At 43.4% G+C, this 16,388-nt stretch overlaps 1 protein-coding gene across 2 annotated transcripts in view; it reads left to right on the forward strand.

Annotated features, from left to right (window-relative positions):
• The first annotated feature begins 978 nt into the window (after positions 1-978).
• The window catches only part of LOC148518174 (uncharacterized), a 54,856-nt gene continuing 39,446 nt past the window's right edge, over positions 979-16,388 (forward strand). Inside the window, exons 1-5 of one of the 2 annotated variants that reach the window (XM_088477493.1) lie at positions 979-1,064; positions 4,412-4,544; positions 5,941-5,980; positions 8,859-11,540; positions 15,070-15,135. In XM_088477493.1, the coding sequence (XP_088333619.1) occupies positions 4,443-4,544; positions 5,941-5,980; positions 8,859-11,540; positions 15,070-15,135 (2,890 nt within the window). In that variant the 5' untranslated portion in view covers positions 979-1,064; positions 4,412-4,442. Of the gene's footprint in view, positions 1,065-4,411; positions 4,545-5,940; positions 5,981-8,858; positions 11,541-15,069; positions 15,136-16,388 lie in introns of those variants that run through there. The other variant, XM_088477494.1, reaches the window with a different exon arrangement.

A 16,388-nucleotide genomic window follows, 5' to 3' on the forward strand; every position in this document is an offset into this window, starting at 1 on the left:
TGAGTACAAAAAAAAAATATATAGTAAGAAAAAACACCTGCATCCAGGGATCGGTGATTGGTGCTCTGGTGATGTCCTCTGGGGCTCTGGTCAGCTGGTCTCCTGCTCCTGCACTGTGACCCAGGTCAGCTGCTGCATAGGGGGGTGCTTTCGGGGGGGGGGGGGTCACGAGGGGTGTTGTGGTATTCGGTGACAGCGCATACACAGACACATTCTCCCTGTATTTTTTCCAAAAAATACAGAGAGAGGTGTGCGGACCGGATTTGCAGGGACAGAGCTTTAGCGCAAGCTCTGTCCCTGCATGCAGATGTTAGTACATCCATGTGATATATTTGCTAAATTCGCAGTGCGAATTCACTAGGAAATATCACACGACAACCACATTTTAAATGCGGATTGTAGTAAATATAGGCATTCCTGTGTGCATGGGAAAAAATGCGTATATTTGCCGGTATGCAGAGCTGTATGGATCTTGTGGCGCGCTTGTCCTCTATCCTTGCACTTTGGTTAGTACTACTCATCATCAGACAATGCGCTCTTGCATTATACCAACAGCAGGTGCAAAAGATACAGCATCTTGGAATGTTTTTGTTTTTAAATGTTTAGGAAACATACTGTATTTATCAAAAGGAAAAGTGATGTTCTTTAAATGTTCAGTAAAACACACAGGCACATCTCATCATACTTCCATTTATAACTGTATGATAGCTGTATGTTTCGGCATAGTATTATATTATGCTGAGTGGGAACAGCCGCACTGCTTGTTCAGCTCAGGTAATACCATACGCTTCCACGGAACATTTACCACCAAGTAACTCTACTCAGACATCTCTGAAAAATAAGAATCTTCTAGTTTGGTTCATCAAAGAAAACAAACATGATATGCCGTGCACTGATAATACCTGCAGGGAAATAAGGGGTTAACTGATCTCTTAAACCCTTGGCAGCTGAGGGGTTAAGCTGCTGCATTAGGCTGCTCAGGTGTGCTAGCAGCAGCTGAATCTGCAGAGCCTAGGACAGCATTGCAAACATCAGCAGCACAACATGGGAAGTCTTTCATTTCTGTAAGTATTTATGAATATACAAATAAACCTGAGGCTGCGGTCTGATGTATTCTGTATCTGGATGTTGTTGAGTGGTGAATCTGGAAAACTTCCATATGTCACAAGCTGGATTTGTATAAGCTGAATGCCTTTAACAATATATTTCCATGTTTGCTTAAATTTGATTGTCTACTTGGAATATAGTCGGAACACCTAATACACAGCCTGGGCTACTGCCCAGGTCTAGGTGGGTACTGAGACACCCAGATTACCAATTTTACTTTTCGTTTTCACAAACAGTGGAGTGAGGGACCAAATCTGTATATTGCATAGGGTGACATGGGGTGTGTGACAAAAAGCCTTTTGTAACCGTGCTGTCAATTATTTATTTTATAATGTTTCAAATTTAAAAGTTTTTTTCCTAGCCATGGAAATATTACATTAATTATTGCGTCTCGGACTAGTTCCAGCTGCTTTTCCTGTTTTCCTAAACCTCTGACAAAGATACGTGATCCAGAGACACAGTGATGAATTTTACCTTTTAAAGAGTATTTATTTCTGCTCCTCTTATTCATGACCATTATGGCTGTATAGCACCAACACCTACCAAAATATTTATATCTATAAAAATACACATTTCACTTTCTCAATAGGTGATTTCTATAAGATTATTTAATTTTATGGGCCTATGTATTGATAATCGTGGCACTGCCGCCATTATTCTTGAATAAAAATAACCTTGCTATATACTAAATGTAACCTGCAGGAACAGTGGTAGCACTAGCCGCTATCCCTGTGAGTTGCAGTCAGATTTGGAAGCTGTCGAGAAGGGGAGCGAAAGATTCTTTCCTGTGAGAATGCCTCCTTGGGATTAAAGCGGTTTATGCCATCTAAGGAGGGTGTAAACCTACAGGACCAAACTTAATAACAAGGGAAAGTACCTGTAGAGTCTATCTGGTATTGTAGAGTCTCCAGTACACTGCACTAATTTCCCTTCAGGCGTGCTATCTTATTCGGTGTGCCGAGCAGCATTCCTGCAATACCAATGTAACAGGGACTACCCGGAAGCTCATTGGGCAGTAGAAGCGCGCCCCCTTCCTTCCACCACAAGTCTGCCCCAGTCACTCTCTTATTTGTTGTTCTATCCCCGTTTGCAAGACAGAAACAGAAGTGGCAGGATTTCAGCACTATTAGCTCTCTTACATACCCAAATAGGAATAGTGTATTTTACCAAGATGAAATGCTACAAGGCCTATTTTTGAAATAAACTGCTTGAAGTTACCATAGCAGCTGAATGTATTGATAGTCCCATATTAAAGGAATGTTTTAGGCTATATACACTTTGCCTACTATTGTCTCTCTATCTGGTGCAGATTCTCCCTCTCCCCCTAGATCTCTCTCCTTTTCATTAGATAAATTACAATTCTGCCTTGCAGTATGAATATTTCATGTGTACAGATTATACTTGCTGACAATCTGGCTGCCCCGTCCAGGAGGAAGCAGCCTGGTCGGTGCACTAGGTGGTGTGACGCGTGAGTGTGGTCATGATTGTGCAATCGTGGCCCTACCCCCGATACACAATGCCGAGATTACCGATATTGAGCGGTAGGGGATGGGGCCATGATGTCGTGATTCAGCGTAAATGACATCACCAGCTCCCCCAGACCGCCCACTTGTATTTTATAAGTGGGCAGCTGCTGGGGGGGGGGGGGGTGAGACTTCTAGGTGGCCAGGGGTGCCACCCGATATTCTGGGAGAGTAGGCAAGTTTATGTACATAATGGCTTACCTTCTTTTCTCCACTGCAAAGCCTTTGTACGGTGGTTGCTACAGCTGCTTCCCTGAGCAAGGAAGTCGCTCTACAAGTGGTGGAGAAGGTTCTCTCTCTCCTGCTACATGTATTTGGTATACAATCGGGAAGCCTGCTGCCGGCTGTCATATCCCGGCGAGGGATGAAATGCCGGGCGTCTAGATGTAGACGCCTGACATTTCCCCGACGCCGGGAGACTGGTGCCCGGCAATCCGATTGAAGGGATGCTGGGCACCGCCAGTGGACAGCCGCTGGGGGGAGGGTTAGTTTTAGGCCACCTGGGGGGCACTTAGGGTTAGGCACCCCACCAGGAGGGTTAGGGTTAGGCACCCCCGGGGGGGATTTAGGGTTAGGCACCCCCCCGGGGGACTTAGGTTTAGGCAGCGGGGAAGGGGGGGATTAAGGTTAGGCACTTGGAGGGGGGGGGAGGTTAGGGTTAGGCACCCCTAAGGAGGGTTTGGGGGTTAGGTTAGTTAGTACTTACCTATCCACGATCGGGATTTCCAGCGCTGTCGGGCTTTCACTGCCGGGAACTCTGCTGTTGTCGGCCAGGCAGTATTTCATACCGATTCCATGTATTCTCCTGTTAACCCTATGACCACCTCCAATATTTCTCCCTAACCTTTTTAATGTTCTGGACAAACTGTCAAAGTCCCTTGAATTGCTGCATATAAACGTAGCCTGAACCCCTTTCTTTATTCCCTATGCCCCCCTTTTTATATATCACTCTCCCCTGGGTAATCACTGTACCTGCCCTCTATACCACTTTCCTATGCTCGATTCTGGGCACTAAGGTGATGAGCACTCCCCCCTGCTGCCCCTCACCCCCCCCCATTTCCCCTTCATTTTTCCTCAACCAAACCTATGTCTCGCCCCTCCCCTCCTACACACACACACACACACACACACACCTTCTATCTTTCTTTTCTTTTTTTGTATTTTAGAAAATGTCTAATATTTTGTCTGATACAGTCCTGCTTTGCATATTTACATTGTATTGGTGTCTTGTTAAGTATTTAAGGCCAGTTACCCATCTCCCACCATACTGCTTTATTGTGCATCAGTAACCGACATGCTACTGGCTGATTCTTATCATATAGGTGGGAAAATTCATTAGAGGGGCATGTGCGAACACCTGCAAAAGCAGAGCAATGTTTGTAGACTTAGGATTAGTAATGTTCTTCAAGCACATAATACATCACAACAATGATATTCTGTGGTCAGTTGAGATAAATCGCATGTACACTATGGCTAGCTTCTCAGGAGCCCTCATCATGCCACTTACTGTGCCTGCCGTCTTCCACCGGCCCTGTGTACACAGATGTAGGACTCTGCCATTTTGGCTCATTTCCTATAATACATTAAGTAGCTCATCCAGTTGCCTGATGGAAAGTGAACAACATGTACCTGTAAAAGGAAAATTGGCATGAAAATTACACTTGTGTGAATGAGCCTTAAAAGCGTTTGTCCTGAGATGATCTCCTGCCTCCTCAGTGACTTGTAATATCCTTATAACATCCATTGGGGGGCTGACTTCCTTTTTATGTAACCTATTCTAGTTTTGTATGACGAACTCTAAGGATCTTCGCAATGAGACCATGCTTGGTGTTCTATCATCTCTTGCTTTTCCTTGTGCTGGCTGGACATACAGAAGAATATTATACTGGCAGTGCTGGACACAACAATGAGGCGGTGAGTAGGATGGATCATTTCTGTTCTTATACACCAGTGTTTTTCAACCACTGTGCCGTGGCGCACTAGTGTGCCGCGAGCGGTTGTCAAGTGTGCTGCGGCAGTCAGCTCAACGTACTTGTACTGTGGTGTGTTTTATTCCTGTGGAGGCCAGTGTGGTGTGTTTTATTCCTGTGGAGGCCAGTGTGGTGTGTTTTATTCCTGTGGAGGCCAGTGTGGTGTGTTTTATTCCTGTGGAGGCCAGTGTGGTGTGTTTTATTCCTGTGGAGGCCAGTGTGGTGTGTTTTATTCCTGTGGAGGCCAGTGTGGTGTGTTTTATTCCTGTGGAGGCCAGTGTGGTGTGTATATTTTTATGTGAGAGCCAATGTTTTGTTTTTTCATTGGTCATGCACACCAAATAGCCGGATAGTGTGCCTTGGCAATTTGAAAATCTTGTGTAGTGTGCCTCGAGTTGAAAACTGCTTAAATACAATGTGACATTGATGCTGAGTTGAATGCAAGACGTCTGTAATTGCTCCTGTATGGAATTAAATGCGCATATTGGCCATATTCAGTGTTGTATGCATATGTGTGGCCAGACGGCACCAATCTGTACACTTGGCTTAGTACCGATCCTCCTCATCAATGTGCACTTACAGCATCCACCTATGGATATGTCCTTATTTACCCAACTAGTGCGATGCGTAGCAGCTTTCAGACTTTGGTACTTTTAGCTAAATCTTGCACCGCAGCTGAATACAAACATGACTGTAACGTGCTCGTTGCTTATAATTTGTCATTTTGTCACAATTGTGTCAGTGTGAATTCGCACATTGAGCATGAAGCTGTGTGGCGAAATGCGTGGTGCGGCTTAGTCACACCGGCCCCAGGTCTCTTACCTTTTATCAGATTAGTGTCTGGGGCACACCGCAAAGATACTAGTGGTGTTCAGAGTGCTCTTATTTTGCGCTGATGTCGCATTAGCAGTGTGGAACGCATGTAGAATCGATAAAATACTGCATGATGGAAAACATGGCGCGACTTAGTCGCATTTTTTTCATCTTCCACCAAACTGGGCTTTTTGGAGCAATTAGAGCATAGGTTAGTGAGGACACAACTGTGCACTTTGCACAAGGATGCACCTGGAAACATGCGTATTTACACTTCCATCCAGCTCTGCATGAAATTCTGACGACAACCCGCGAGGTACGCTCCACAAACCAACTTGCGTTCAGCTTTGCTGTGGCCCCTTTGTATTTAGTGTGATGCTTGGGGCCATTCGTTGTGTGTGTGTGTGTGTGTGTGTGTGTGTTTTTGGCTACAAATGAATTGTTTGTGTATGAGGACAGATGATACACTATTGACTTTGTAGACACTGCAATTTAATGATTTAATTGTTTTATTTCTTCCCTCAAAGGAGCATCAGGCTGTGGCTGATAAAGGCCGTTTCCATGTAGGTAAGGGTATGTTCTTACTTTGTGCACTAAATTTCAAAATCAATTCAAAAATTTTTCACCTCAGTCCACAACATCATAATGTATATTCAAATAAATCTGGTCTCTTGATTTCAGGGGTTACACAGGACCAGTTTAAGGGGGTAAAACGGCATTTACTCTGTTAGATTTCCTAGTAATGGACTGGTACTAGTCTAAACCTTCAAGTTTCTGGGTGAATTGTTAGCTGAGACTTGGGATCGGATGGACACAGATGGCGAGGTTCAGCATACAGCGCGTGTGCAGATGCAAATGTATACATTTTTGCACATGTACTTCCTATTCTGAGTCAGACGGAACTTGGATGGATCTGTCTCCTGTCATTCCGTGAAATAGGGCATGTTGGGGCAGGGATTGGGCGGCGACCATACGATTGCATGGAACCATGACTTGTCAATGTCATGGGCATATGTACATCTAACGCTACCTACGGGGTAGGGAAGTCAGTTTCTGATGGATCCGCCTGCAGATCCTTGCATCAGCTGAATGGAATCTCACTATGTCTCAGATGCACTAACCTCAGATATGTGGTCAAACCCCCTACAATGACTGCATTTCTCATATTCATCAAGTCCCAGAATGCGATACATTCTGGGTCTTTGATGCTGTGGGCAATGCCATCTTCACATGGCATTTCCCTATAGAAGCCTATGGTCTTCTATTCGCAAAGCCCCACTGGGAGGAATCCAATCAGATCCCACCCTGCGCCACGTGTGTCCTTCTACGCATGTCCAGAGGGACAAGAGAGCTGTCCTTTGTGTTTTTCCATATGCATACCGGCAACAGTAACACCAGCATGCATGCGAAGAGTGGTGGGATGCCTTGCATCCTCAATGCAATGCATCGTGCATCCCGCCCATTAACATAACATACTAAGGGGGAGATGTGTCAAGCCTTGGAGAGAGATAAAGTGAAGAAAGTACCAATCAATCAGCTTCTAACTGACATTTTACAGGCCGGGTTTAAAAAAAAAAAAAAAAATGACAGAAGCGGATTGGTTGGTCTATGTACTAAACCTTGAAGTGGACTGAGATAGTATCAATCAGTCAGCTCCTGTCACTTTACAGGCTGTGCGTTTGAAAAATGACAATTAGGAGCTAATTGGTTGGTACTTTATCTCCATCCACTTTACCAGTCAGCTCCTAACTGTCATTTTTCAAATGCACAGCCTGTAAAGTGACAGCAGCTGACTGGTTGATACTTTGGCCCAGATTCAATTAGCCACGAAAAGTCTGAATCCGTGAAAAAGTATCGCCGATTGAGACTTTTCGCCAGGTGGAAACTTATCTCCATATTCAATTGCAAACTCTTTTCGCGTGCGCAAAAACACAACGCAATGTAATAGGCGAAAAAGATTCGCCTATGAATGTGTCGAAAAAAATGCAAAATCGTTATTTTGGGGTGCAAGGGTGGGGAAACCTCTCAGTACCCTTGGGACAGCCCCCAGAGGATAACTGTGTCAACAAAACCTTTAAAAAAAAGTGAGGAACATCCCAAAGAAGCACTTTGAAAATGGGGGCAAAAAAAGTGCAAAGTGGAGGTACAAACTTAAAAAGTAGTGAAATAGATGGGTGAGGTGTTTTTTTTTTTTTATTGCAGGTGCTTGCTTCAGGTGCGTTTTTTACGTTTCATTAAACTTTACTTTAGCGACTTTAAACCATGCTTGCACCCATTTTCAAGTACCCCAAATTTGATAGGACTACTTATTTTCACCAAACAAAACTGCTTAATGCTATTCTTCACCACTTGTGCAAAGACACTAATGAGAAGATATTGACACACCTTAAGTACCCCAAATAGCTTTATTAGGGCTAATCGGGGGCATGTACATTGATTCCCAATGTTAGTGCATCTTTTAGGGGGTATCAAGCTGATTTCCCCAACTCTGACAGCATTTTTCACCTGTTTTGCATTCGCCGGGTTGCGTTTTCGCTGCTTTTGGAACTGAATACGGTGAGTCGTGGGGACGAGCATTAAGTCTCCACAGCTACGATACGCGATGTAGGTGAAAAGTCTGGCATGCGAAAAAGTATCGTGGGTGCAAAACTAAATGATTACGGCCCATTATCTCCATCCACTTTATCTCTTCAAGGCTTAGTACATAGACCCAAAAGTACCAACCAATCCACTTCTGTCTTTTTTTTTTTTTTTTTCACAGACAGCCTGTAAAATGGCAGTTAAAAGCTGATTGGTTGGTACTTTATCTCTCTCCAAGGTTTAATACATCTCCGCAAAATTGGGGTAGTTGCCCAAAGCAACCATTCAACTTCTAACTGTCATGTGCTAGATAAATTGTAGTTAGAAGCTGATTGGTTTGTTTGGGCAACCTCTCCACGTTATCTCTCTCTAATGATACATCGCTCCCAAACAATATTATTTAGCTGGCTGACTCTTAATTACCTACCTTCCATCCCAATTTTGTTCTTCTCTTCCCAGCTCCTCCCAACCCTTTTACTGTACATGCACCCACTCTCACATAATGATAGCTGAAGTGTCCTTGCTTACTGTACCCCAGAGACCATCACCATTAAATCAGGCATTATTAGAATACATCTCCCTACAGTGTACCCCCTCTTCCCATTTTCCCTTCTGTATCACTACACCATCTCGTTTTGTATATTGTTTTAAAAAGCTATATAAAAAAGTTGTGCTTAAAAGAAAAAGGTGGAACAAATTGGGCAGGAGATTGAAACTTTGATTCTGCTGCAATTTGCTCTGCAGATCTCGTGGAGTCGAGATAAATGGTTTAAAATGTTAATTGCTCCACATTACATAGATGTTGCTAATAAAGTGTTCATGTTTCTTTTCAACACTTGTTTTTTTTTTTTTTTTTGGCTTTTAGCATTTATCCCATCTTCGATGCTGGCTTTTGTGCCTGCAAGAAGCTGCCATGTCCAATTCAGCAGAGATTTTGGAACATTTTCTCCCCCAGTATTTTATGGGAATATAGATGTCAATCTGTGGTGTAACTGGACTATATTGGCTGCTCCAGGAAAACACATTGTTATCTACATCACTGAATTTAGGACAAATGAAGACTGTAGGGAGAACCATGATGAAATCATATTTGAGGGCGTGTCATCATCTGTAGAAAACTCTATTGTGTATGCTTGTTGGAATAAGCATACCCATGTGTTCGCCACTCAGGCCTTAGCAGTCAATGTTGTATTACTCTGGAGAAGTTTTTCACTTCGTGGTTCAAAAAATTACTTTAAAGGAAGATACTACGTCTTTGATGACCCAGTCTTTGAACAGATCACTCACGGTTCGGATTCCTTATTGATGACCAGTAAACAAAATAAATCCACCCGTGTTGCTCTAACTACAGTTCCTGAATATCAACCAACACATGAGTCTCCTCTGTATTCTTCTGCACTTACGAAATCTTCCATCAGCAAAATATTTCATACAATCACCAAAGATGACCGTTCAGCCTTCAAAGTGAATGAAATTCTGGTCAGTCATGAAAGAGACTTGCATAAGGATATTTCAAGCACACTAATACATAGCTTTTCACCAGCCTATGACACCTCTACAATATTGTGGCCAGTAGCCTCACCTACTTATGAGGCTGCTGACCATAAAGAGCACACAGCTAGCTGGACATCAGGAAACCTAGAACCAAGTCATGTGGGGACATGGGAAGTCATGTCCCAAACTATTTGGGCATCCAAAGTGGCCCCATATCAATTGTTCCCTGAGACACCATATGTAAATATTACACACACCACTGAGCTTTCTGAGATGTTTCATTTCAATATAACCCATGCTATTGAACTTGTTGATGACCCACATTTCAGCATAGCACACACAACTGGGATCCCACATTTCAGTGTAGCCCAGACTGATGAGCTCACAGAGATACCACATCCCAGTGCAACCACCCTTATTGAGCTTCTGGTAATGGAAAATCCTGCTCCCCCTGAGCTCCTGGATATGCCACATCCCAGTATAACCACCTCTGTTGAGCTCCAAGAGATGCCACATTTTAGTGTAGCACCCATTATTGAGCTTTTGGAGATGGAACATCCTATAGCAGATCCCTCTGTTGAGTTTCTGAATATACCACATCCCAGTATAGCTGAGTTTTTTGATCTCCCAGAGATGCCACCTCCCATTGTAGCCACCACTTTTGAGCTCCCAGAGATGCCTCATCCCAGTCTAGCCTCCTCCGTTGAGCTCCCAGTGATGCCACATTCAATTGTTGCTCCCTTTGTCGAGCTCCTGGAGAAGGTATATCCCAATTTAACCTCTTCTATTGAGCTCCCAGAAATTCAACATCCCATTGTAGGCCCCTCTGTTGAGCTCTCAGAGATGCTACATCCCAGTGTAGCCATTGAGCTTCCAGAAATTTCACATCCCATTGTAGCTCCCTTTGTGACACTCATGGAGAGTGTATTCTTTTCTGTCGAACTCCAGCACATGCCACATTCCAGCGTAGCCTCTTCTGGAAATATTCCATACGTGCTACATTCCAGTTTAGCATTCTCTGATGGGCTACCAGAGGTGGCACATCCTATCATTGCCCCTTCCATTGAGCTCTTGGAGATGTCACATCCCAGTGTGGCCACGTCTGAACTCCTGGATACTTCATATCTCATGGTAACCACCTCTGTTAAGCTCCCGGACATGCCACATTCCAGTTTAGTCTTTTCTGTTGATCTCCCGGAGATGCCACATTCCAGTGTAGCTCCCTCTTATGAGCAACCAAAGAGGCCATATCTCAGTGAGGCTCATATTGATTTCACATCAATCTCACATGTGAGTGCTGTTGATGCTACTGAACTTCCCAAAATTTCGGAATTCAGTGTACTTGGTTTTCCTCAACAATCTTCAACAGGACGACCTTTTGTAGCAAGCTATGCAAGCACCAAGTCATTGAGTAATGACATAGCTGGCCAAATGGCTAATGATCCTTATCATAAGGAAAAATATAAAGCCTTTCAACTTGTTACTTCTGGCACCATATTTCCTGCATTTCATTCTACCCATTATAAACTCCATAGTTCTGTCTTGGGCTTTTATATACATAGGCCTCACTCAACCCCTCTGTCATCTGTTAAACAACCATTTTTTACTTTGTCTCCAAAAAGTTCTGTGATCATATCAGATCAGCAAATACTGCCTATGGGCAATTCTCAGATTGGACCAGAATTCCCTAATGAAACTGTATTTTCTGAAAGTGCCCCTCAAATTACAGAAAATGTAAACCAGATGTCTATCACCATTCAAAATGCTTCAACTCAAGCCACAGAAACACAAACTATAAAAACACGAGACTATATACTTACAGAATCTATTACAAAACCTACAAGAGAGTTGCAGCTTTGGGCCGTAAATCTAACTACAGATCCTGAATATCTACCTCTACCAAATAATAAATGGCAAACCTCAACATATGCAGATGATGCAATCACCACAAGACCTATAATTGCAGAAGAAAAGAGCACTTACGCCTACCATACAAATTCTGATCTTGATTTTTACCAAAAAGAAGTCGGTCAAACAAAGAGTGACCGTTTAGGTAAGCACCATTATTATTATTTTTTGGTGGTTGGCGAAGCTGTGCAAATGGCCATGAGATGAATGACCACAAGATAGACACAAACTGTATTTTAAATCTTTGCCTGTACTCCTAAATGGGCATTATGATATTTAGTAAATCATGGAACCACTATTTTATTGCAGCAGTTGTAATGCATGAGGAGCACAAAAACGGTACATTTTGGGGCTGATCTGCGTTGAACATGTGCGTAGTGTATCTTGCAGGTTTTCCCACTATTCGTACAAAAAGGAGAGCGAGCAGACTTTTTTTTTTATTTTATGGGGCACTCCTTATTGATTTGTATGATTCAGCTAAAATATAACCTGTATTAAAATGAATGAGTCAAAAAAATTTTTAGGCAAACTGTTAATTATGCTCGGGGTATACACAGCAAAATTTTTGTTCAGAAAACATCAGATCCGCAAATATCACTTGACATGAGTTTAGTTTCTCTCTTAAATAATGTGGCTACCCAATTCTGCCACTCCTACTAATCATCAAGTATATAGGTAGGACATGCAAGCAACAGCGAATTTTGAGTTCCACATAAGTGGACCAGCCGACACGGGAACCAGCCCTGCAGACACTGCGACTTATTAGACGGTGAGATGCATTTGTTCCAATACCTACACCCACTAAACGAGCATTAATCTCATGTGATACAGGAACCGAGAGCTCAGAGTCCTATCTCAATTAGAGCACTCATTAGCATGTGTGGTCTGATGTTTTATATTCTGACGTTATGTTTATATCTACGGGCATGCTGAGATTAGATCAGATGCCATGAGAGTGGAGGTTGTTATTTCCTTTTCCCTTTATTCACTTTCTAATAATATTGTGGCAATTGATATACGGACAGTAGTTGGAGGATTTAACACTGACGCACAAACACATGCTTTCGCTGTATAAATTGATACATATGACACCGTTGCTGAGAGATCGAACACCGCAGCTCATGTTTATAATTGATATATGGATGTGATAATTGTGTTCCTATAAACAGGATTAAATCCTATGATCATATACTGGGAACACTAGTTATTCAGTTACCAGCAAAAGTGATACATGTCACAAGTATAAAAAGTCATTGTATATTTAATGGAATCGGTACGAAATACCGCCGGCCGCATGGTTCGATTCCCGGCATCGGCAGGCCGACAGAAGCAGAGTTCCCAGCAGCGGAAGCCCGACAGCGTTGGAAATCCCGTTCGTCCCTAAGGTAAGTATAAACTAACCTAACCCTCCTTAGGGGTGCCTAACCCTAAGTCCCCTGGGGGGGTGCCTAACCCTAACCCTCCCGGGGGGGTGCCTAGCCCTAAGTCCCCCCCCCGGGTGTCCTAAACCTAACCCTCCCCACCCCGAGGCTGTCCGCTCGCAGCGCCCGGCATCCCTTCGATCGGGATGCCGGGCGCCTGTCTCCTGGCGTCGGGAAAATGTCAGGCGTCTACATCTAGACGGCCGGCATTTCACCCTCGCTGGGATATGACAGTCGGGAAGCCGGCTGTCGGTATTAAGGCAGCCGGTTTCCCGATTGCATCCCATATTTAATGAATGTCATAAACCAGGTTGGAACTATGGCCCTGATTCAGACCCACTCGCAAGCGGCTGTCCGCTCGCAAGTGGGTCGATGGTCTGCACTGAGCATGCGCACGACGGAGGGAGCTCCGTCGTGCGCATGCGCCAGACGCGACGAGCGAAGGAAAGTCCTTCGCTCGTTGTGTCTGATCAAAGGGGGCGTGCTGTCGATGTTGATTGACAGCACGCCCCCTTTGGTGGGCGTGCCGGGGGCGTGCCTCCCTGACGGGGGCGTTCCCAAGGGAACGCCTCCCGTCAGAAGCCGGCCCACTGACATCACTAGTGATGTCAGTGGGAGTGATTTTGGCTCTGATAGAGCCAAAATCACTCCGGGCCTTGCGGTTGAAAACCTCAACCGCAGGCTCCGGTTCGCAGTTTCGATGGTCGCGATGGTCACGACCATCGTGGCCATCAAACTGCACGTGCGTATAGGCTGTGGGTGGTGACCCACAGCTATACGAGCGTCCAGGAGGATGCTCCATTTTTATGTAGGGCGGCCCTCATTCAGAGCGTGCGCTCTGCTCAGAGCGTACAGCTCTGAATGAGGGCCTATGTGTCCATGGTTTTGTGATCTGATATAAATCAGACTTGCTCCGCTGGCCTATATGATTTAGTGCTGGACTGAAGGGTTTTGTATGAAAGGTTTTTTTCTTTTGAGTTTTTAATACGCAATTTATTACATGTGGGTGCACTTATGTGGAACTCAAAATTCGCTGTTGCTTGCATGTCCTACCTATATACTTGATGATTAGTAGGAATGGCAGAATTGGGTAGCCACATTATTTATGAGAGAAACTAAACTCTCGTCAAGTGATATTTGCGGAACTGATGTTTTTTTAACAAAAATTTTGCTGTGTATACACCGAGCATAATTATTAACCTAGTTTGTCTAAATAATTTTTTGACTCATTCATTTTAACTAATACATTAATAAAGGTTATATTTTAGCTGAATCATACAAATCAATAAGAGTGCCCCATAAAAAAAAAAGTCTTTCTTTTTGTACAAATTTTGTGTATTCTGACTCAGGGGGAGCACCACCATCATTTGTGATTTAATACAGGTTTTCTGTTTATGGAATACTTTGAGTTGGTTTTTGTGTAACAAATATTTATGTGCCAATTATAGATCCATCTGTGTAGACCAATATATATTTTGTCTAGTGCGGATTCAATTCCTTGCTGTGAGGTTTTCACACTATGTAAGCTCCAGAATTATGACCACTCATGTATGGGCGATGTAGGGTTGTAAGGATTTAGATCACATCACATTTACTACTGAAGATGCGTAACTGGGCTGTAAGGGGGCGTTCTCGCATAGACAAAGTTCTAAAGGCGTGTCTACTCAACTGCAGGCTATGCAGAGTTTGATGTAAGCAAAAATAAGCCTTGGCAAGGGCACCCAGTTATGCTGCGCTCACCACCTGACCACCATGGACAGCTTTTAATTTCTTAGCTATGTAGTTCTGCAGTCACATGGCACATCTTCTGTCCCGTCGGCTATGTCTCTCCTCACTGATGCTGGGAGGAAGTGTGGCAGTGCTAAACCTGTTAGGACATCCACGGATCACGGACACACCAACTCCCAGCATCCGTGAAAATAGATGGAGTTGACCGGGACAGCACACTACTAGGGCATGAAAAGCCGCCCATGGGGCTCTGGAGGTGAGCGCCCACCCCACTCTAAGTGGTGCAAGAGGGGGGTGGCATGGAAATTTTACTATGGGGCCCCCATAGGTCTATCTATACCTGTAAGTGCAAGTGTAAAATAGAATGTGACTAACAATATCCACTGAATAGTTCCACGTGTTGTTCATCCTACTCATGAAAGTGCCAGGTGAGGCAGCCATCTCGGGTGCATTAGATATACATGCTTGTCATATGTAGTTTGTAAACTAAAAAGTTTTCATGCATATATATTTCTTTCCTGTTAGATAATCTGAATTCAGTTCATTTCTTTGGAAATCAAACCGTTCTAGGATTTTCCCATGTTCCCGGAGGTAAAATTAACATTTTATTCTAAACTATGATGGCTAATGTTGGCATAGATTTATAAAAAATGCTACAACTATTGGCAGATGCCTACAAATTGGTAGGTACATAGCGGGTGTGAGCAAGGAGGTTAGTCCACACATATAACGGGATACATGTGATAGAAGACAAACAGCAGACAATACGATAAGTTATCAATCCCTCTTGGGCTAAGTACTGTACAACCATACAGCACTGTGATGCTCCAATAACATTGAGAGCCTTGTGCACATGCAGATCCTTTTATAGAGGCATGTAAACAGGTTTTGCACCTGGAGTCTAATCAGTCTGACCTTTGAGTTGGGGATGTTGTTCAGGCAGATGAGTTATGCACACAGTTAGGAGACAGCACGTAGCTACACATCAACACCTACCCTCGCTTAGAGATGTTTCTTGTTATGATTTCTAAATATCATCATAAACTTCCTCAAGACCTCCTTTAGCAAAACATAATAAAATCATCAAGCAATGATAATTACAAACCTCATTAATCTTCACATTTTAGCCAACATTTTACATGAAATGCACTCAGCACTTGTGATGTAAGTCATTTAGTGAGTATATTGGCAATATTTTGTGCACTCTTGATATAGTTCACACATTAGAGAATAAGTTAATTACTAACAGCAGACAAGTTTATAGCACCTTTATTGTCACATAGGATGTTGAGTTCTTCTCTAGGATTTAAAGTTCACTTAAAGTACTTTTAATCCAAAGTGCCTTTTTGCTGTCTCAGTCAAAGCCATATATTCTGCTTCTGTTGAAGATAAAGCAACTTTTCATTATTTCTTACTTGAACAGCTTATTTTTGCTCCTGCTAATTCACCTAGGTACCCAGTATAAGGACATATGTCGCCCACAATCTGCATGGCAGAATATTTTTAAGGGGTTTTTTTTTTTTTTTTTTTACCAAGTCCTTGCGATCTTAAGTTTTAATGAGAGAGTACTCGTTAGGTACTGCATGCTCCCCTTAACCACTAACCAATGCTGTTTTCCAGGATTCAGTGAAAACTGGTTAACGTGGCTGCATGTGTGATGTACGGGGGGCTTCCAACACTTGCATATACATCACACTCCCAATTGCATTTTGGTATGAGAGAGTTCTCATCTCCTCTCTTTCAGAATCTCAGTGGCAAACACAGGATTTCTAGAGGGAGATTTCCAAATGCTTGATTTTAGAGTGAGTGTGGCCAGTCAATAAAGAGGGAATTATTAGCACTTA

Source organism: Taudactylus pleione, unplaced genomic scaffold, assembly GCF_031769625.1.
Source record: "Taudactylus pleione unplaced genomic scaffold, aTauple2 ptg000201l, whole genome shotgun sequence".
Lineage (NCBI taxonomy): Eukaryota > Metazoa > Chordata > Amphibia > Anura > Myobatrachidae > Taudactylus > Taudactylus pleione.